We start from the raw sequence: 24344 nt of genomic DNA on the forward strand, positions 1-24344 counted from the left end.
TAGTGCAAAAGAGGGAATGGTTCAAAAAGCATTCAGGAAGTGTGCCGGAATCAACTCTGTATCTAATAGACTTTCAAAACGAAATGTCTCTCCAGCGACTTTTATCAAGTTCTACCAAATCTATATCAATTTAAATCTATAGTATTTACTGTCTTTGTAGTCTGTTCTTCACTCAATGCTATCTAGGGCCCTATGATTTCCGGAATGCGGAAAACGTGAACCAAATCGCGTTTACTACAAACATACTGGAGCTCATGTGACGCTTGCGGTGTTTTCAGCATCTGCCGCCTTAAAATATGAGTATATGAACACATAAACATACATAATCTCTAGAACTTCTTTGCAAGTCATTCATTAGCATTTTACAGTTTCTTTGTAGAAAACTATTGTCATATATACAAACAGAAACTTAAAGGTTTTCACAGCAACCCGTCAAAATAAAAGATAGATTTAACTTAAGGAAATTGTGACAGAAATATATTACTCATTGCAATACTATCAGGAATATTTACTAGATTGTTTTTCTCCTGAATTTATTTACCAGAAAAATGCAAATATACAGCACAGTATTTCTAAAAATTATATATTTAAATAAAATAATAATACTTTTTTAAATAAGTAAAATAATTAGAGAAGCTTTTGATTATTAAAATGTAATTAAACTATTAAAATGGAATCCAGAAAAATCATGGACTGCAGAGAATTTGGTCAAAATAAAACTGAATTAAAAAATAAATAAATAAAATAAAATGTATTTCATAGTTTCATAAAAAATCAACTTTTTTATAATACTATAACTACTACTAATACATTTTTTTTTATTAAAATGTTATTTTTAAGGAATATTTATTAGAATTTATTTACCAGAAAATTTTAAATATACAGCACAGTATTTCTGAGGGGAAAAAAAACATAAAATAATAATACTTTTTAAAATCAAATAAATCAATTAGAAATGCTAGTTTGCTCAAACTGGATTTGAGAAAATTTGTATTTCATAGTTCCATAAAAATTTAATTTTTGTTAAACTTAAATTGTTGTTAAATTGTATAAGTTTTGAGGTTTTAATTAATTAGACATGCTTTCTGATTAATATTTTATATTTAACCATTAAAACAAAGTCTAGAAAAATTAAAACAGAAAAAAAAGGAATTAGTAAAAATTAAAACAAAAAAATGGAATTTGGAAAAAAAAATACAACTATAGTAGTTATAATACTATAACTACTACTAATAACATTTTTATTAAAACATACTTTTTTTAAATGAATTTTTGCTAGAATATATTTACCAGAAAAATGTAAATATACAGCACAGCATTTCTTAGAAAAAATAGATAAATAAAACAGTAATGCTTTAAAATAAATTAAATTAATTAGAGATGCTTTTGATTATCAAAATTTAATGAAACTATCAAAATTAAATCCAGAAAATTAATGGAATACTCATAATTTGGTCAAAATAAAACTGAATTTGAGAAAAACAAATAAAGCATGCACTGCCCTCCAAAAGTTTGGAAACACCCCTGGCAAAGTGTGCTTTTGGACGATAGCTTAGTGTGAATCATCTTTGGGCAATCCTTCAGGAGGCTTGGAGTAATATATCAGGTCAATGTTTGAATAAACTGACAGCTCGGATGCCTAGATTATGCAGAGCTGTAATAGCTGCTAATGTGGATATTTTGATTAATCGAAAATTTAAGTTTTTTCTATGTATAAACTGATTATGCAAAAAAATATGTTTTCGTAGTTTGTGTTGTCCCTTATCAGTGCAAAATGATCAGAAATTAAAAAGGATTCATGCCTAAATTGTCAAAAAACCCACTTTTCTAGGGCGTTTCCAAACCTTTGGAAGGCAGTGTATTTCATAGTTTCATAAAAAAAAGTTAAGTTTTTGTTAAACTTAAAAAATTGTTGTTTGAATTATGTAAGTTTTGTGATTTAAATTAATTAGACATGCTTTCTGATTAATACATTTTTAATTTAACCATTAAAAAAAAAATCTAGATAAAATGTCTAGTAAAAAAAAACTGAATTTGGGAAGAAATAAAATAGATTTCTTAGCCCTAAATGCTATCATATGGCTACTTTTTTCTCATTTTTAATGAATTAATTGTGATTGTACACTACTATTTAGAAGTTTAGGGTCGGTAAGTCTCCAGTGCTCACCAAGGCTACATTTATTTGATCAAACATACAGTAAAAACAGAAGAAAACTGTATTTAAAATATATTTTAAAATGTAGTCCTTTTGAAGTTGAATTTTCAGCAGCCATACATTATTATTGTTTACATTTAGGGACTTTTCCACTTACTCTTGTAATGTAAAGAATTGTGTCCTGAAGAAAAAATGTATTGCAGTTAGACCCGCTTCAATGGTTTTATGTTTTGGTGGAGCAGGGTAAAGTCTCTCCAGTGACTTTTCCCTCATGAGACTTCCCTGCAATATCTGTGGTTATTTCTCAGTGCTGTTATTTTTTTAGACCTGAAAGCAGCATCATGTCTCTAGCATTCAGACTTAACCTGAGGTCAGATGAGTGGCCGACTCCTCTTGAAGCTCAACTGCCCTGGGTATGTTCAGAAGAGCGTATGAGGGCCAAAAAGCCGCTAGCCATCAAGAGTCATCTTGAAGTCTTTGTAAACTCAATCTCTCTGTCTCCCTCAGTATCACACAGCTCTTGTCAATATGTGTGAGGTGGGAGAGGAAGAGGAAGTGGGAAGCTTAGTCAAAAAGTGCCTAAACACTCGGGATAAAGGTCTTTTAGGCTGGATTCAACTGTTTTATTGATATCAGCTCTGTCTATGCCTCCGCGACTTCTGAGGCAGTAAGAAGGTGTCAGTCATCTTTTTAAATTTTTCTCAGCAGTTCAAACCACAGACACACTCGCTTACCAAGGATAGAAAAAAGCGATGAAGCCTTGTCCTGTTAGCACGGCTCCTGTTGCGTTTTGGACACACAGACCTAGATTTGCTATAAATAATAAATAAAGTGCACTAATGATGTAAGGTACCCAACAAAAGGATACTAATTTGCAAGTACAGCCTACAGATTGCATGCATGCTCTGTAGGCATTTTTTGCGGGTGATTTGACTAAGATTAACTGCACACATCCACATTTGAAAATAAGTTGGTCACTCCCATATTTATAGAAGGGTTTTGCATTTGGTGTCTTCGCCAAATGTTAGTCATGTCGCTCACTTTTGGCTCTCATGAATAATAAGACACCTGTGGTGAGAAAATTGCCTTGTTTAAGTGTTAGTCTAATGTTGCATTTTTAGTTTCCTGTGCAAGGTGACTCCTGTTCATATTCTGACTTGATCTAGAGTTCAGGGGATGACAGTTTTTACACTTAGTTTTTAAACAACAAAAGATGTGATCAATCAGCCCTGCAAAAATGTTATTTTATTTTATTTATTTTTTTGTCTATTTTTTTTGGACAATTTAGGCAAAATGTAGACATTTTACAATATCTGCAACTGCATTTTCCCCCTAAATATTCACTCTAAACACTTAATTATATATCATTTATTTACGATAAATTTATTTTATTTGTCTATTTTTTTGGACAATTTATGCAAAATGTAGAAATTTTACAATATCTGCCACAGCATTTCCCCCTAAATTTTTACTGTAAACACTTAATCATATATCATATTTACTATTTTTTTATTGTATTTGTTTTATTTTATTTTATATTTTATTTGTCTATTTTTTGGACAATTTAGGCAAAACATAGAGATCTTAAAATCATTTCTGCCTAAGTATTCATTGTAAACATAATCATACATCATTTATTTACCATTTATTTTTTTTATTTTGTCTTCTTTTTTTAGACAAAATGTAGAAATTTTACGATATCTGCCACTGGTGTTTTCACGCTAAATATTCATTGTATGCACTTAATCATACATAATTTACCATTTATATTTATATAGAAAATTTAGGAAAATGTAAAAAATTTACAATATCTGCCACTGCATTTCCCCCCCTAAATATTCATTGTAACCACTTAATCATATTTAAATCATATTTATCAATATTCATTACCATTTTTTATTTTATTATATTTTATTTTATTGCCTATTTTTTGGACAATTTAGGCAAAATGTAGAAATTTTACAATATCTGCCATTGCATTTCCCCCCTAAATATTCATTGTAATTGTTTTTAAATTTTATTTCATTTTATTTTTATTATTTTAGAAAATTTAGGCATCTACCACTGCATTTTCCTCAAAATATTTATTGTAAACACTTAATCATATATAATTTATTTGCAATATCATTAAATTATGAGATATAATCACACATTATTAAAAAAAAAGTTTGTAAATTTAATAGTAAAAAAAAAAAAACCTCTTTCAGTTGGTTAAGAGTAATTTCCCTTCCTATATATATATGTATATGATGAAAAACTGTAATAGAGTTAATGGGACATTTAAATGTGTAGATTTTAGAAGTAAAAAATTAACAGTCCAATTATAATTTGCAGTAAAAAACCGTAAGCTATATTATTGTTATTTATTGCTTCTGTATTATTGTTTCAATATAATTCTTACTATAACTATAATTATATAACTATCTATGTAATATATAATATATTTCTCCTGTTTTTGTTTTCATTTTCGTATAACATTATGTCAGTAAAGGGAATATACTGTTTTGTATGATAAAAAATGAATTCCTTTAATACCTAAACTGTTTCTACTGTAGTTTTTATGGCAAAGTTTCAGCAACCACGCTGCCCTGTACATTTCACATTCTGAAAGCAGAAATGCTGTATTATGAACATGTTTTATATGAGTTTTTGCTTGTATATTGAGTCATGGATCAGCTTAGACATATTTTGTACTTTCTATCGAGTTTGGACAAGTTTTTATACATGCAGACATTCAAGGCCATAGCGCTTTAGGAAAGCAAATCCTCCTTTTGCAGAGTCACAGGGCCTCTTTCTCGAATCTGCCGGCGCAAGCGAGCGTACAAACACACATCAGATGCTTATAACTCACGGCACAGAAGTGTCGAGCGGCGTGTCAGATGAGACAGCTGCATTGGTAGCCAATTAAGAGATCCTACACACCCACCTGGATAGAAGTTGAAAGAATGCTGGTTCACATCTCTCGGCACGAGACATCAAACGGTCCAGCATCCGTGGCTGCCGGCGCTCTGGGGAAAATAAAAACACAGATCAGAGTGTGTGACGGCCCTTTGAGAACTGTCATTAGCACTTCACACACTGCAGCTGAAAGCTTCGTACACAAGACGCGTTGTCTTGACGGTGATCAAATCAGCTGGGATCTGCTCCCAGCTTGGGCTGTCACAGCACGTCGAGCCGCGTCGTGCTCTTTCAAACGTGCGTGTGTGGATCGAGAAATATATTTATCTTCATTGAAAGCCGTTCTAGGCGTTTTGGTTAACCTCATGTGGTGTTTACAGTTTTTTGTGTTCGTGTTGATTTGATTCTGTGTGCTTGTGGGTTGACTAAAGCGCTCCGAGGGTTCAGTGTTTGCCGTGATGGAAAGGGTGGTGGCGTGTGATTGGGCCTGTGTGTGTCTCTTGTGGCCATCTCCTTTGGACCTGATCTGCTCTGGTCAGTGTGGAGAGATGCTGCTTTCATCCAGATGACCAGAGTTAGAACATTGTGATCCCACATACTGGCTGAACTGTGGCATTTGACAGGAGGGTTTGGTGTGTGTGGTATCAGCAGTCTAATTAAAGCTCTCTGAGTATCTGTTATTGTAAGGGCGTTGTTGCTTCCTTGCTTTCTTACTTTGATTCTGTCTGTCACAGCTGGCTTGCCTTCAAATGATATTAATAGTTGTGACTTGCTTCAAGGTTGGAGGTGTAGAAATGTATTTAACATAACTCCATAAATCTACTTCAACATTCCCATGAGTTTTATCAGCTCTTAAAGACCCTATTTACCAGTAGACACGATAAACTGGTAAAAAATTTGTCGACTGGTAGAGATTTTGGACTATCATCTCTATAATGGTGACAAGCTCGTGTGACATTGCTCTCCTACCTGCTTACAAAAAGATATTGCTTGAATGCATTTTAAGCATTGCGATTTAAAAACAAGTGATTTTAAGCTGTAAAAACAATCAGAAGCTAAATAAAACCGGGCAGCTCTTAAAGTGATAGCAGTCTGATGTTCCTGCTGGCTGTCATTGATGTTAATCACTTTTGTAACTTAATAAGAATAAATATATATTTAATTTGTGCAGTGAAGAACATGCAGTGTTTTTATACATTTAATTACTTTATACAGTATATGCGGCATTTCTAATTTATTTATTCTACTGTAGTTTTTTTGTCTAATTGCTTGTAATTAGTTTTTTTGTTCTTTTTTTAATCACTGACTGTCTTCAGTAAGCTTGAGGGTTTTTTTTCAATTTAGGTTAGTTTCAGTTTTTTGTGATATTGACACTGGTGACAAGAATTATGACATTTCTATGGTATCATTTTTTATGTCAAGACTTTATTTAGAGAAAAAATACATTTATTTTGATATATATCGTTTCATCGTGATATAACATTTTTCTTATTATCAATGTCGAATAGAATAGACATTTATTTAAAATAGACATGTTTTGTAAATGCGTTATCACCATCATTTTTTAACAGTTTAAAGGGGAAGATCACTTCCAGAACAAAAATTTACAGATACTTTACTCACCCCCTTGTCATCCAAGATGTTCATGTCTTTCTTTCTTCAGTCATAAAGAAATAGTTTTTTGAGGAAAACATTTTAGAATTCCTCTCCATATAGTGGACTTTTATGGTGCCCCCGAGTTTGAACTTCCAAAATGCAGTTTCAATGCAACTTTAAAGGGCTCTAAACAGAGCTTCAAAGGGTCTTATCTAGCGAAAGGATTGGTTAATTTTTAAAAAACAAAAATTTAATTTATATACTTTTTAATCTCAAATGCTCATCTTGTCTAGCTCTCCGTCAACTCTGTGTATTCCAGTTCAAGACAGTTAGGGTAGGTCGAAAAATTCCCATCTCATTTTCTTCTTCAACTTCAAAATCGTCAGTTTCCCATCTTCAAATCATTGCTGTTTTACCTTTTTTTTTTTTTTTTTTTCTAAAGGGCGTTTGATCTTTGCACGTTTACTTTGTAAACACCGGGGTCGATACTTCTGCAGCGATGTGGGAAGATTTTGAAGTTGGAGGAGAAAATAAGATGGGAGTTTTTCCGACCTACCCTAACTGTCTTGAACCGGAATACACAGAGTTGACGCAGAGCTAGACAAGATGAGCATTTGAGATTAAAAAGTATATAAATTGTCAATTTTTGTAGAAATTGACCGATCATTTCACTAGATAAGACCCTTTGAAACTGCGTTTAGAGCCATTTGACGCTGCCTGTAAACTGCATTTTGGAAGTTCAAACTTGGGGCACCATAGAAGTCCATTATATAAAGAGAAATCCAGAAATGTTTTCCTCAAACATAATTTCTTTAAGACTGAAGAAAGAAAGACATGAACGTTGTGGATGACAAGGGGGTGAGTAAATCATCTGTAATTTTTTGTTCTGGAAGTGAACTTCTCTTTTAATGCAACTTTGTCAAATACATTATTGTATTACATTTATATTTTAGAGCGTGTGATATAAAGCCAAAATAAATTATTTTCAAAGGCTATTTAAATGACATTTTCTTAAATTGATATTTCGACCTGTTATATATGACAGAAGTTAAATAGCATATTTAAATAGAAGAAAATGTAGGATGGCACTTGACTGCATGCAGTATGAAAGGCGACAGCTGGTCGAAAAGGAAATTTAGCCACATTAACCCAAAAGGAAAGATGTTTTAGGAGAGTGCCGTTTAAAACATTTTGATTATGAAGCCAACTTTTTTTCATAGTGACGTGCTCTGCCAAATAATTACGCACAATAAGACCAGAAATGTGACATTAAAGTAAACAGAAATTTCCCTAACATACAACTGTTTAGAGCAGGATTTTGGATCATTGAAATTACACCATGGGCAGGCCAAGCAACTGCAAACTGTTGAAAATGGTAATCTAACAACCAACAAAGTTCACTGTCAGGCACTGCTGTAGTCTGATTTGGACAATAAGTCAAGTTAATATGAATAAGATTTAAGTGATTTTTCATTCGCAGCTCTGTTGTGTTTAAAATGACTGAGACATAATTCAGGATACTATTTTTGGTTTTGTGTTTATCATATTGCCATATATCATAATCATTATATATCATAGAGTCAATAGTTTACTAATATTGTAACATGCAACTTCTCTCACTGTAAACCATTTGGCTCTTCGGCTTGATGTTATTTAAGGTCGAATTCTTGGCACACCAGCCATCCACGAGGGGAACTCCATGCTTGAGGTTCTGAAAGTTTTCAACTAGTAAACACACTCAAATTTTGTTCCTAATCAAAAGTCAGCATCCATAAAACCGGTTTTTAAGTTGATCGGCAGTAACCCTTCATCATCAAAACAGATGAACAATCCAGAAAAACATTCCTGCTTCTATTTAATAAAAAAAAACAAGGATTCAGCACTTCATTAGTGTGACTGATAACACCAGCATGAATTTTACATACATGCATGCTATAATGAAATGCTAATTAGCAAAGCTAATGTGTCTTTGGGTGCTAATGACATTAAGTCCACATTAAATGAATAGTTCACCCACAAAATAAGGCTTCTGTCATTATTTACTCTCATTTTAAATCTATAGCTATTACTTTATTTATTTAGTTATTTTTAAAAAATTCGAGTCTTGTATTCCAGTTTGAAAACAACATGAGGGTGTATAAATGACAGAACTCTGTATTTACACTGCTGCTCAAAAATTTTGTGATCAGTACGATTTTTAATGCTTTTTAAAATGCTTTATTTCCCTGATTATCTAGGCTGTTTATTTGATTAAAAATACAGAAAAAAGTAATATTGTGAAATGTTAATGCAATTTAAAAAAGTGGTTTTCTATTTTAATATACTTTAAAATATAATTTATTTCTGTGATGCAAAGTTGAATTTTCAGCATCATTATTTAGTGTCATATGATCCTTCAGAAATCATTCTAATATGCTGATTTATTATCAGTGTTGGAAACGGATGTGCTGTTTAATAATTTAGCTTTTTGTGCTGCTGTGAAACTTTTCTTTCACGATTCTTTGATAAAACATTACAAAGAACAGCATTTATTTAAAATAGACAGCTTTTGTAACAATAAACATCTCGTTCAAAGTTTGTGGTCAGTAAATTTTTTCTTTTTCTCTCTCTTTGAAAGAGATGTATAGTTTTATTCAACAAGGATGTGTTAAATTAATAAAAAGTGATAGTAAAGACTTACATTGTTAGAAAATATTTCTATTTTAAATAAATGCTGTTCTTTTTATCTTTTTTTATTAGATTTTTGGAACCTGTGATACTTTTTTCAGGATTCTTTGATAAATAAAACATTAAAAAGAACAGCATTGATTTAAAATAGAAAACTTTTGTAACAATAAACACCTCGTTCAAAGTTTGTGGTGAGTATTTTTTTTTCTTTTTCTCTCTCTTTGAAAGAAATAGTTTTATTCAGCAAGGATGTGTTAAATTGATCAAAAGAGATAGTAAAGACTTCCATTGTTAGAAAATATTTCTATTTTGAATAAATGCTGTTCTTTTTAACTTTTTTTTATTAGATTTTTGGAACCTGTGATGCTTCTTTCAGGATTCTTTGATAAATAAAACATTAAAAAGAATAGCATTTATACAAAAAAAAAAAAAAAACTTTTGTAACAACAAACACCTCGTTCAAAGTTTGTGGTCAGTAAATTTTTTCTTTCTCTCCCTCTTTGAAATAAATTAATAGTTTTATTCAGCAAGTTATTCAGCACATTTAATAAAATGTGATAGTAAAGACTTACATTGTTCAAAAAGATTTCTATTTGAAATAAATGCTGTTCTTTTTAAAGCAACACTAAGTAACTTTTTTTACCTTAAAATAATGTTTCCGAACTCATGTCAGTGGTTCATCAACTCATAACAGGGTGAAACGGCACTTTCGTATTCGCTTTGCGACCCTCTATCAGCCATAACAGCACTATGTAAGTTTGGGTCGTCGGGTCGCGGTTTTGTAGTTCAAATGAGACTACAAATGCGACTTGCTTCACGGAAGGCTTCACAAAAGGTTTTCACACTTTTATAAAGTCATACAACATACTCTACCTTGTCACTGGACATCGCTATTTCCAAAGCCGCTCATGGATAGCCTTTCAAACAAATAACGTGCATGTGACACGACGGTAGGCTAAATTATTTACGACAGCGGTAATGGACAATTCCGCTTCTAACCTGTAGAGGGAGCATTGAGGGAAAAGTTACTTAGTGTTGCTTTAACTTTCTATTCATCAAAGAATCCTGAAAAAAGTATCACAGGCTCCAAAAAAATATTAAGCAGCACAACTCTTTCCAACATTGATAATAAAAGTAATAAATCAGTATATTAGAATGATTTCTGAAGGATCATGTGATACTAAAGACTGAGTAACGGCTGATAAAATCAGCTTTGCATCACAGAAATAAATTATATTTTAAAGTATATTCAAATAAAAACTGTTAATTTAAATTGCAGTAATATTACTTTTTTTCTGTATTTTTAATCAAATAAATGAAACTGTGATGAGCATAAAAAGTCTTACTGATCCCAAACATTTGAGCAGCAGTGTATGTCATTAGTAGCCTGGAAAAATCCAGACCCTAATCTATTAAGATTAAGGGTCTGGGATCGAGCAATGAAAACTGCCTAACTCGAGGGGCGGCACGAAGCATGCATTTGAAACTCTAACTGCACGCAATTGGATAACGCCACGACCAATCACAACAATACACGCTTAGCTACCAGCAGAGCTAAATGATGTTTCATTAACAAAGTTCGGGAGAAGCGCGTCAGATGCTTAGCGTAAACATCACAAGTCAATCAGCGCCATAGGTTTAAATACAGCTGACTCACCTCAATTCACTCGATGGTTTATCAGTAACCCTCCACCACCCCATCTCATCACTCCGAGTTCTCACTACTCCTATTGGGGGGTAACGTACTCTGGGTTCGGGCCACTCCCGAGTTTGGAGCCCTTCACCGGACTGCACGCCAAACATGCACTACTATTTTCCGGCTAATTATATGTAAGCGTGAACTCGTGAACTGATAGATTAAACTCTTGCCGTATCCAGTCGGCAAAACAGAAAAAACGTCCTTCTTGCAAAGGAACGATTCGAGTTTTCGGTTTTCTGTTCCTCTTTTATATGGAAAGCCAAGTCTAACTCGTTCATTGTAGCGGCCAAAGCCGTTTCAAACAACTTGTTGTTCATCTGTAGCGACAGCGATCTTTCAATGTTTACTATATGATTCGGACGTCGCAGTGCTGTCATCATCAGCTTAGCTCGCCTCTGGCCTGCCTACATCAGATACACCGATTTGATTGGTTCCCACTATTGCTTACGTATTGCAGTAACCTGCATCATTGCTCGATGCCAGAGTGTCTTGCAGAGACAATTCAAATTGTGCTCTCGCGAGACCTCTGGATTTCCAGGGTATGTCATTAGAGGTTCATCACGGAAAATGGCAAAATAATTACATTAGTGAACAATCAGTGTTCGAACCTTTGCTCTTTCCTAACCCAAAGTAATTTTCTAAATTAAACGACTTTGAAAGTTTTGCATTTCAACCACAGGTGGTGATAGCGAGGCCAACATTCCATAATGAACCTTTAACCTGAGTAGAATAACGTCACATACTGGCAGTGCTGCTCTTCATCAACTTAAAACTACCCTGGTGTTCATTGTCGAGCGTGAGCGTGATCAGGACACTTTGCCAGATGTTCTCACAGTGAGCTCCTCCACCTTTGGCTACGACGTTAACTGTGTCATCCTGACAAATGATCCTAAAGAGCATTACGTTAACCAGAAAGTACGGCGTTGGGGTCATTAAAGTTTTTGAGGTTTCAACAAAGACTTTCATTCTGTAACTCTGTAACTTATAAATCACAACCACAGACTGCGCCTATTAAACATTACCCCACCTCGGTAGCGTCATTTATCAGCATCTAAACAAACAAAACAAGACAGGCACATTATTAGAGGGACATTTCCCTCCTTGCACCTCCTTATTGGCTGCGAGAGAATGAACCTACGCCTGTGTTTGTGAGGAAACCTTCCTGTTCGTGAGTTTGGTGTTAGTGAGACATCCGTGTGCATGACCGCGGCGTGACACTGGCTTGCGGAAACGTTGCCAGTTATGTTGACTACATTCCTCCCTCAGCTCCACCCCGACCCACTCACTCATCTGAGACGCCTGTGTTTGTCCAACCACTTGTTTTGCAAGATGAAATGGCAGCAAATCAAGCGTTCAAGTCAAATGGTTCTCATGTGTTTCCTTCACTTTGGTGAGCTACATGCTTTCTCCAACAGAGCAACTCATTTTCATGTCTCTGTTATGTGGTTGCTCTTGTCCCCCAGGCTTCTACTTTGTTTACTGACAAACCATATTGACGGAGAAGAAAAAAAATCAAACAAAACCAGTATTGTTTCTATAATGAGTCTCTGCGATCCCAGAGTTGTGATTATCCGTTTTCGCAAAAAAACATCCGCCCACACTTACTCGTTGTGTGATGGTGTGAATTGCAGAAGACTTTGTTGATAAATTCACACAAAACCTTGTACGACGGTTGTTCTTTCAACCTAGCGGCTTATATTTATTTGTATTTCTTCTATAAAGTGGGCTTATACGGCGACGTGAGATGAATTAGTTGCCATTTTCCAGACGTCAGCAGTACAATGCCTCGATGGGACGCCGCTTCTCGCGGTGACAGTGAAATGATCTTTCCCTTTATTAAACGCCTCCATCCTTATAAAGGTGGGTAATATAGTCTCCCGCTTTTACCTGGAGGTGGGAACCACATTAAATATTAATTAAAAGTCACATCAGGAGCGCCACGCTTATATCAGTCTTCCCGGTCTTCAGGCGGAGACGGAAGCGATAAGTAACTTTATTACCTCCATCGTGGATGGAAGGCAGGCGGTAGGGGAGGAATAAGGGAAAAGAGGGACTGCCGAGAGGAAGGAGATTCGTCTGTTGTGCAGACACTGTCGTGATTCTGCGATGAGGCTGATTTCGCCATGTGAATAGGGGTTTTGTAGGATAGAGACAGAAAAAAGAGAAAGAATATTGCAAGAATACAAGAGCACTCAGTGCTGTGAGTTGAGGTGAAAAGTGAAAATGAGGGCGGGATTTTTGTGGTGTAGATTGGGGCTCTAGATGCTTCCAGTGTTTAATTAAATCACTGGGGTTTGAGACTCACATCCTGCACCCAAAATCAACCACCCCTTGTTTACGGTGTCCTCTTAAGGATGGTATTGATGTATCGATAAACATCCCTTCGTCAAGGTTTTAATGAAGCTAAGCTAGACCTTTATTAAACGTACTCTGAGAGTTAGGTTCAAACTTTTTAATTAACTAAGTTCGGAGCAAACATTACACTTGGGTTTTTCTTCAAGTTCGGGCATTTTTATGTCTCAGGGGTTGACGTTTATTAAACTGATTTTAGCTTTCTTTTTCTCATATGAAGGTAATTTAAAGGGGTCCTATTATGTTCTTTTACAAAGTCTTTATTTTGTTTTGGGGGTGTACTTGAACATGCTCTCATGCTTGGTGGTTCGAAAAACGCATTATTTTTCACATAATTTACATTATTGGAATAGCTTTCTCCCCAGGCTGGCACAAACGGCTCGATTAGTTCCGGGATCCGCCTTCCGAAAACCAAATGTGTTGTGATTGGTCAGCGGTCCCACTGCGTTGCGATTGGCAAACAGCGTAGACTGCGTTCCGCCCTGCCGCGCCCCTTCCCAAAGCAGCAAACTAAATTAAAGTGATTCTTACGTTTTAAATCTGGATATTTTTCTTACAAAAACACATTGGATTGCTAAAGGGAGGCTTTTACCGACTGCCCCGGAGCCATGTGAGGCACTTTTTTATTATGGATCGACTTGTTTCGGACTGATGGAGAGAAACACTCATCTATACCGTTCAGTTCTAACGCTTGGGAGAGCTAGGATTATTTTTTAATGTAACTCTGATTGCATTCGTCTGAAAGAAGGAAGTCATATACACCTATGATGCATGAAAGGTGAGGTAATAAAACGCTACAGTATTGTTGGTCCTATCATCAGTCTGCGAGATCGCCGATACATGATATTATCATTATTCTGCTAATGTATTTATTATTTACTTGCCCGAAACCATAAGGCTAGTGAAGCTATCGACACTGTATGATGAATAAATGTCTTACCACACACTGCACGTCTACGTCTACGTCTACACGTGCACGGATGATCATTAGTCAGGGTTCGTGTTTACATCAGCCGCGACTCTGCGTGTGTTTGAAATCTCTAATACCGCACGTCAATGGCGCCGCTCCAGCACGGCTACCGGAGCAGTTCGCGGACTCTTTAGTTAAAGCTGAGACGACCTGCGGCTCGCTGAAGCATCCCAGAAGCGGCTGTCTATAATACATGCTAAAGTTAGGCAATCCCCCACCCGCCAATGAATTGAATTTCTGTAGGCGGGATACCGAGTTGTGACATCATTGCATGCGGAAAACAAACGCTGTAGTCCAAATCAGCCGTTCGTTGTAGTTCTTGAAAAGGGACTTTTTAAAAACTAAATATCTCCCTTTGGAGTGGACTTTGAGATTTGTAACTTTGTAGATGTTTTCTATGCCCAAACGTACACACCACACACTGGCTAAAGTTCAAAAAGTGAAAAAGCATAATAGCACCCCTTTAAGATTTAAAATGACGTTTTTGACTTAAGGGGAGACACTGCAGGTAAAAACGCTGTTTTTTCATGCACCTATCAAGTTTGAGATTTTGTGCTTTTTCTTTTTTTATAGTGTGTTTTTTTCAGACTAATGAAAAGAAAACACCCAAAAGACAATGTTAAGTGTTTGTTTTATAGCGCTTTATCTATTTGTGTCAATAGATTTCAATTACAATGCATATTTTTAATGAGTTTTTAATGAGTTTTTCTCCTACACTGAGCCATAAATCTCCACTTCTGTAACACACACACACAACTTTACATTTAAATTCCTGTCTATATCCTGAAGTTTTTTACAGTGGGATTTGTTCATATATAATTTGCTTGATTTTATACAATATTTTATTCCCCAAAAAATGGTAAAAAGTATAATGTTTCCTGTCTGTTCTATTTTTTTTTTCTGAATTATGCCGTGACAAAATGGGATACTCTAAATTCCCTCTGTATAAACATTTGACTCTAATGTCAAAAATTAAACAAGAATTTTTAAAACTTTTTAAACTGGCTTTATCCAGTGTTTAGATTTTTGTACTAAAAATGTATGCAAATTGGCATATATATTATATAAATAATGCCTTATTTCCATATTTAAGCCTAACATTTTAGAAAACTTGTAATACAAAAAATGTAAAAATTGCAATTATCAATGTAATCAATCATCTGGATAAGTAAGGTGATAACTATTAGTTATTTTTTTTTACCCTATTCACCTGCAGTGCCTCGCCTTTAAAAAAAACTCTTATGTATATATTTTTGTCTCAGACCTAAAAGAAAATCTGTTTTATAAAAGCATGTTTATAAATCTTATTGTTAATGATTTGTCCATTTATGTTTTTTTTTTTCTTTTTTTCTTTTTTTTAATATAAAATCTGCAGTGTTGGGCAGTATGTGATTTAATTACAAAATAAATGTTACTGTAATATATTACAGTTACTGAGAAAAATGTGTAATTAAATTACAGTAAAAAAGAAAAACAACAGTATTAAGAATCAAGGGGGTGTAAACTTTTGAGTGGGGTCATTTTTATCAATTCAACTATTATTTTCTCTTGTGGACTATATGTAAACATCTTTTATGTGAAATGTCTTATTCAGGTCATTACTAAATAAACAATAACATGCCAAAAAAAATTACAGTTACTTGTACATCTGAATATTTTCTCACACATACAGATTTGATTTAGATTTTTTTCCTATATTGCATTGTCTGCTCTTAAATATGAGACACGAATTATTCCGTAGTTTAGGTCACAAGATAGATCACATATTTATTTGATAACTGTTTCATTCCTGTTTGGATTTATGTATATGCTTTATGTTTTAAGATGAACTGTTTTTCCAAAGCATTGTTAGATGCCAGTGTTTCCTGTCATAGCTATGCATTAAACATTAAAAACTAAATCTTTAAATCTGTATTTAATCTCAGTATGATCTCAAAGTAAAAAAAGGTGCTAAGGTCTGATTTTGTGGTAGCTGTGCTTTAAAATTAAATTTTTATAATCTTAATTCAAGTGATAAAGGATTTTGAAAGTCTGACAGTAATGTTGAGTCCTACTATATGGTTAAGCCTGCCTGGTTTAAATGTTTCAAAATGACTGACAGTTTAAAACATTCGTGAGAAATTTAGAAAAATAGTAATCAAATTTTATGCCATTTACATCATAGCTATGAATACATTATTGTATATTAAATAGTAGAAAAAGCTGTTTTTGACTTCAAAATGAAGCACTTTCCCTCTGTACATGGCTATGAGGACAAGCAGTGTTGTGGTTCTTAGAATTCTATAAAATTAATTTAAATACAATATTGCCACATTAATGACTCAAGAAGGTGTAATTGTTCAAATAACATATTGTTTCATTTTAAAATATGAAGAAATTGTAACCCTAAGTGTAATATTTTTGTAAAGACTAGGGACAGAAAAATTGACATTTCATAGAATGGCCGTGTTTAAATGAATAAATTGACTGTTATTTTGTGAAATTATGCAGAAAGTGTGAAAATATTATTCAGTAGCGTTTATTTAGGATGTATAAAATGCTAACTGTGAAATTAGCCTTAGTAAGAGGAGTCCGTTTTATTACAAAGTGTTAAAATGTCATTTCCATAATGTTCATTTCCACCACATAATGTAATGAAACAATACATAATTTGAGATATGGTGCAAATTATAATGTGGTGGAACGGTTCATGGTAATTAAAATGACAAAAAGGATTAGACACTGTTAGTAGACCAAAAAAAAAAAAAAAAACCCCGGGTCTAAAACTGAGGATTGCAATAGATTGAAATGTACTTGATCTAGCTTGTTTCATTTGAGCTGATCCTGTTGTTCTCTTTGTCCTTTGCAGGTATGGAAAAATAGTGTCAACAAAGGCAATCCTGGACAAAAACACCAACCAGTGCAAAGGTGAGCACCGCAGTCGATATCAGCTTGCATTAAAAACACGCTCAGAGAGCATTCACAGTCTCACTTAAAATAATCAATAATCCTTGTAAAATGACAGATTTTGAATGACTCTGATTAGTCTGAAGATTGTCTGGATGATCTTTTGAGGCGGAAACGTGTTAGCGTGATTGTGGGTGAAGTCTTAACAACCGGATAAGACGTTAGCGTGACTAACAGGGTTAGCCGCGGCGAGGAAAAGCACAGGGTTCCTCCTGTGTTGATTTGAAAAGTCCGGGCCTAGTTGTGCCAGTTTAAAAATAGCCATAGGGGCGAGGGAAGCGTCCGGCTGAAATTGATGATTTAGCAGACAGCCTCTTTTCAGGAAACACTCAGCCAGCGCTGTAAATAAACAGCCTGGCTTCAATCTGCCAAACCGAGTCCCGCAGGTTTTCCTCCCATTTCATGTATATGCATGTGTGCGTCTTTCTCTTTGTCATGCTTTCTCTCCGAAGGCACATCTAATGTGTCCAAAAATGAGTATTAATGCCCACATGAGAACGGGCGAGAGAGAGTGTTTTTGGGAAGCAGAGGAAATCACTCCAGGCTTTAGAGGACTTCCACTTCCTGGAGTTAACAGCCCTCCTACTCTGCCAGGCTTCTCCACCCTGATGGGCTTCCAGCCAGGACTTATGGGAGCCAAGGATATCAGACAGGAAACGAACAAAAAGATGGATTCGCTTCATTCACGGCTTCGCTGCATCTACATATGTTTGTTCCGCTTGCTTCCACACCATCCTTTTTTGTTTTGTTTTTTGCACAGGATATGCACTATTCATTTCAAGATGTCGATTGATCGCAATTACAGACCTATCTGCTGTAGATTAATCCCGTATGATAAAGTAAACCATCGAGGCTTGTTTACAATCAAGTTTGTTCGGTCCGTTTGCTTCTGAAGATCACATTCGTAAGTTATCAAGCCCGGCAACGTTTTTAATCACTCTTCTTACATGGATTGTTGGCCGTTTGCTAAACACACATTTAACACACGTTTAATCGCATGTTTACTTTGTGTGTTTTGCATTAGGCAGCTAGACTCGGTAATTGCGAACTTGTTTGTGCAAAAAAAGACACATTTTCAGTTTTAGACAGCTGTTTTTTCCCCTTGTCCGCAATGACAGATGGAGAGGGTGACAGCGGTGGGGGTTGCAGGCAACGTCGAGGGTGTGTTTGATTTTCTCTTTGACTCAATCACGAGCCTCTCATTAAACAGAGTGAGCGTAAATATTTGTGTGTCGTACAACATACGAGCACACCAACAAGCTCTCTCTTTCAGTACCTCGCTTTCCTTTTCTAATTGGAATTATGCGCAGAGGAAGGAGATCTTTTTTCCCACAGTTTTGACATCCGAGAAAAAAAAACGGAGAGAGAAAAGAAAGCACACAGAGAGAGAGAGAGAGAATACGCACACTTTGTATTTATGGATTTAATTACGTAAAGCCTCCAAAACACTTCCTGCCAAAACCTCATATGCGTGATGTGTACGCACAAACATGCTCTTTTTATCTTTTTTACCTCTCTGTCGAGCTCCTTTTCAGGCCTGTTCCGGTTCTGGGCGTCACGTTGTTAATAGGAATTGATCGCTGCATTCTTCAACTTGAAACCTCTTTCTCAGCCCACTTCCTGATGGCTGCTGTTTAGCTCTTTTGGTCAGTGACCTCAGGAATGCTCGCAGCGATGTCTCAAACCAGAAGTGTTCCTCTCTCTGGATCAAGAACAGTCTACTGGAAATCCTTTTTCACACACATGCACTGTTTTCTTAGGCTTATGAAACATCTGCAGTCTTTGGAACATCTGGATGGCTCAGTTCTCCGCTGTAGAGATCTTCCCTCTTCTTCTCGCGTTCCATGTTTACCAGGAGGCTTCAAAGCGGATGCCGTGTTGTTCTATATGTAAGGTGTGTGTGCGTGCGTAAATGAACACATATGTCTGGCATATAGAGCTGTTGGCTCCAACCGTTCGCGGCCTCTCCAAAGCTCTGCGTTCTGCCATCTGTGGTTTCGAATGTCAGTCGGGCTTTGAAAGTGTGTGTGTTTAGAGTTTAGAGAGGCTTATGGTGAGAATGCCTTCGCCGAATGAAGACACACTGCCTCAGATGTGCCTCAAATGTACTGAGGGTCTTTAAGAACCTCCGCCACTGCAGTTTTTATTATGATTCGTCGTAAAGGAAGTCATGGATCTTCTCTCTTGCTTGCTGCCAAAGAAATGTTTGGTTAAAGAGCTGGGTGGTGGAATGGACCCTGCTGGACTAGTAGCTGTGTTTTGAAACATGGTAACTGTTTTCTTACTGGTCTAAGCTGCCTATTAGCCGGATGACCAGACCCCATAAACATACACACATGCATACATACATACATACACACATTTTATATATTAACCACAATTCATCCAGAAATTTATTATTCAAATATTAACAATAATTTATTAATTTCAATACTTAAAATAACCTTAAAAGCCCCGTTATAATTATTTGAATCCCTTGACAGCCCTACTATTTTTATTTTAAAGTCAAGATTTCTGTTTGTTTATCAAAGCAAAACTGAAATCTTTACAAGTACACTCTCAAACAAACAAACAAACAAACAAACAAAAATATATTTTATGTAGCCCCGCATATGTCAAGCAAGAAAAAAGCTCTTTGTGCACACAAATTACTCATTCGTTCCCTTCAGCCTACTAAATTGTGTGCATAGTTTACTAATTTGTACTATCGATTTACTAAATCATGCACACAATTTACTAATTTGTTCCGTTGGTTTACTAAATTCTGCGCACAATTTACTAATAAACTCCCTTGGTTTACTAAATCGTGTGCAAGATTTAGTAATTTGTATCCTTGGTTTACTAATTCCTGCACACCAGTTACAAATTCTTACCCTTGGTTTACTTAATCCTGCACACAATTTACTAATTCCTTCCCTCGGTTTACAAAATTGTGCGCACAATTTACTAATTTGTTCACTTGGTCTACAAAATCGTGCACACTATTTACTAATTTGTACCCTCGGTTTACTAAATCGTGCACGCAATTTAATAATTTGTTCCCTTGGTTTACTAAATCATGCGTACAATTTACTAATTCATTCCTTTGGTTTACGAAATCGTGCATGCTATTTACCAATTTGTACCCTCGGTTTATTAAATCATGCACACAATTTACTAATTTGTTTCCTCAGTTTACTAAATTCTGCACACAATATACTAATTCGTTCCTTTGGTTTACTAAATCCTGCACACAGTTTATTAAATGGTACCCTTGGTTTACTAAATCCAGAGCATAACTTACTAATTTGTTCCTTTGGTTTACTAAATCATGCACATAATCAGTTGATTTGAGAACTACTCATTCAGTCCATTTTTGTGAATTGGATTAACTGATTCATTGAAAAGATTGATTGAAACTTACTTCGGTCCTGAATGTGGTAATAAGAGCAGTAAATAACTATTGGAATATAGTGCATGTATGTGCATACATATGTGTGTATAAAAAGGAAAAAATATAATTCATGAACTTTATTCCAGAATTCTATTATTCATGCTCTATAAAAAGAGTGTCCAGCATACAGTCAATGTCAAAAATGCACCTTTTGCGTTCCAAGAAAGAGTTCCATTGGAATGAAATGAAAGCAAATAAATAACAGAATGTTCGCTTTTTGGCTGAACTCTTCCTTTAAGCTGGATTTTCCAGCAGGGGTGAGGTCAGGCTGAATCCTTCTCTGTCCTGTTACTGAGGAAATAGTTGACAAGCATGAGCCTTGAACAAAATGGCCGTTTCCTGTCTCCCCAAACGCACACACAAACCCACACACAGACACGAGCGGCTGTGCTCAAACATGCAGACTCTCTTGTGTCGCCACGATCAGCGTGATAAGACAAACAACGGAGCGGTCTTGTTTTGACCCTTGAATTTTAAATCTGATAAATGTGTCTGATAATGTCTGATTAATGTCTGATAAAGAATTCTTGAGTTTTTGGCCAAAACACTAAGATATGTGTGTTCTAATGTGTATAAATAACTCTTATCTCACTCTTATTCTGTACATGTGTGTGTGTAGGATATGGCTTTGTGGATTTCGACAGTCCGGCGGCGGCACAGAAAGCTGTAGCGTCCCTGAAGGCCAGTGGCGTGCAGGCGCAGATGGCAAAGGTAAGCTAGCCTTTACGCCACATCGAAACGTTAATTTTTTTTCCCGGGAAAAAGCGAATGAGGATATCGGGTATGTTGCTACTATTTCTAATGATGGCGTCCCTGATGGTGATAATGATTATAGGAAAGATGTTGATAATGACGGCTGTGGTGGTAAACATCTGTGGAGGACATATACGTATGATTATCTGGAAGTGGTGGAAATGGACTCATGTAGCTCGATGTCCAGTGTGTGCATTCAGACTCACGCACAGTTGTTTAAAGCATCTGTCCTCTAATATTCATAAGCTTGCAGGCTGTCAGGATGCAGATGGTTTGTGTATCTGAAATCCCATTTAAATGCATGCCTGTCAGAGCTCTCTGCAACGCAGCAGGCCTCCTATGAAACAGACAGGTCATCTTACAGAGAGGAGGAGAGGGAGGCAGGGAGTGAGAGAGAGAAAGGCTGGGTTTTCGCTCATGTTTGCATGTTTCGTGTAGTCCGAGTAATAGAATTTACCATTTAAATTAAGCTCAGTCGACAGCTTTTATTGCGTAATGTTGATTACCGCAGAAAATAACTTTGGCTTGTCCCTTTTCCCAAAATTCTGAGTTGGCTCAACACATTTATGCAAAAAATACTGATGATTGAGTTTAACTTGCATTGAACCCTAGACATTGCTTTGGCGTGTTCAGCTTTCCAACTAAAACTGTTTTCCAATCTGCATCTAATTGGTAAGAAGAGCAGTTAATCATTTTTGCGGTCATTCATAGGCTCTGTTCCAAAACGTAGCGAACTACTGTCTTCTGATACCTTCTTTCATGGGCCAAAATCCTTCACAGATGCGGCAGCCCAGAAGAGTGTGGTAAAAATATTGATTAATGAAATGTTACTTACAAATATATATTTACATTTCATTCAACATCAAGTATATATCTAGGTCAATTTAATTAGAAGCTGAATATTTTTACCCTAGATTGTGAGCTGAATATTTTTGCCCAATATTGTATCATGTATGGCATCAGCAAACATTTTGGTTTATTTTATTTTATTTTTTTATTTTTTTAAGAAATCTGTTGTCTTATTTAGCAAAAAACATTGAATGATAATGTTACAAAAGCAGTTTACACTAACATATTAACCCTTTAGAACGTACGATCACACCGGTGTGATTTGTCTTGGCTGGTCCCTTATGCGTATGATCCATAGACTGTAAAAAAAGATGGACAACGCGTTTCCGCTTCTTTCCACTATAGAAAAGTGAAGCCAAAACAGCTCAATATGGCCGCTACCATCTTGGGGGAAGTTACGTCATTTGGAGCCAGAGCATGCGCAGTAGAGGTTCGTTTGGAGCCAGAACATGCGCAGTAGTGTCGTGAGGCGGAGCCGCGGTGTCAAAGTCCCGCCCAAACTCCCGCAGACCCAATCGCACGATCACAATCATGACACCACACCCCGTTTTTATAGCATCAAATAACTACTTAAAAGCAAACTTATTAGAAAAACGAACACCTGAGCATGAATCAGCATTATAAAAACTACCTCACACGATGGAAATCACCTTTGGAAAAAAATTATTTGCCGTGTAATTCGATTATTTAGTTTGGCTCACGTCCCATTAGATTACATGGAGAGGGCGGGGTTTATGACCTATACTGCAGCCAGCCACCGGGGGGCGATCGAAAACTTTTGGCTTCACTTTTCAGGACTGGTACGGCACACTTGGGTATGATCACACCGGTGTGATTCGAACGTTCGCCGCATCACGTGATCAGCTGCTGAATTCAAATCTGTTTTGGCGCTTTTGCTGGCTCTGAGCCAGATCGGAGGCGCTGAGTGCTTGTCATATTATCACAACTATTCAGTGTTTTCAACCATATAATGCTTATTTTAGGTTTCAGACATTTAAATAGACATAAGTACTAGCAAAACCATACATTTATAGTTTGTAAAATACACACTGATGTCTATGGAAGCAGCAATAATGATCCTACAAATATATTCTGACAGCATCATTTATTGATATCATATATAGATTATGCAGGTAACTATAAAGTTCACTCTCCTCTTCTTCCAGCTCACCAGAGACTTACTTTAATGTCTTTCGGGAGTAGAGGATGCATTTGCGTGTGTTAAATCCCACAGCTCGGATTCAGCGCGAACAAACATGGCGGCGCCCATCACCCGGTATAGATTAACTAACGCGGTCATAATAAAAGTATTTGGATTTTTAAATACATTTACTTGCACATTTTTCGAAATCGGAATATCATATATTTCAAAATATAGAGAGCATGCTTATGAATATCAATAATAAAAAAGGGAAAACGAAATAAAAGCGATCCATGTGTCTTACAGTGCTGTTGTGGCTGCGGTGTGTCACATGACGCGTCGCCATGGAAACTGTAATGCCAAACATTCCAAAATAACGGTCGCCTAAAAAAACTCACTCTTTGGGGTTAGATAGAATATTTTAAACTCACGTGTGAAAAGGTTAAGAACCTCTAATTTTTGAACACTGATAATAATAAAATGTTATTTTATTTATATATAATTTTTTTTTTTTTTTTTTTTTTTTTTTAGATCAGCATATTATAATCATTTATGATGGGTCATGTGACACTGAAGACTGAAATAATGGTGCTGAAAAATCAGCTTTGCCATCACAGGAATAAATTACTTTTTAAAATATATTAAATACTGATCTTGAAATACTAATTCAATATTACAGTTTACCTGATTTTTTTATCAAATAAATACAGCCTTCATAAGTATAAGAAACTGATTAAAAAAATACATTTATACATTATGAAATAATAAAAACGTTAAAAAAACAAAAAAAAAATTTCTACTATTGGCAAGTAGTTTCTTTCAATCAAAAACCTCACAATTTCTAATGTGTATCTATTTAAAGAATGTTATATTTTTTTTTTTTGG

The 24344-nt window shown here is 35.5% G+C and overlaps 1 protein-coding gene across 3 annotated transcripts in view; it reads left to right on the plus strand.

The window, feature by feature from the left end:
* rbms3 (RNA binding motif, single stranded interacting protein) overlaps positions 1-24344 on the plus strand; it is a 208012-nt gene that overhangs the window by 42697 nt on the left and 140971 nt on the right. For all 3 annotated transcript variants that reach the window (XM_073846608.1, XM_073846607.1, XM_073846606.1), the window contains exons 3-4: positions 17186-17244; positions 21336-21427. In XM_073846608.1, the coding sequence (XP_073702709.1) occupies positions 17186-17244; positions 21336-21427 (151 nt within the window). The remainder of the gene's footprint in view (positions 1-17185; positions 17245-21335; positions 21428-24344) is intronic.

The sequence above is a fragment of the Garra rufa genome, chromosome 9 (assembly GCF_049309525.1).
Source record: "Garra rufa chromosome 9, GarRuf1.0, whole genome shotgun sequence".
Lineage (NCBI taxonomy): Eukaryota > Metazoa > Chordata > Actinopteri > Cypriniformes > Cyprinidae > Garra > Garra rufa.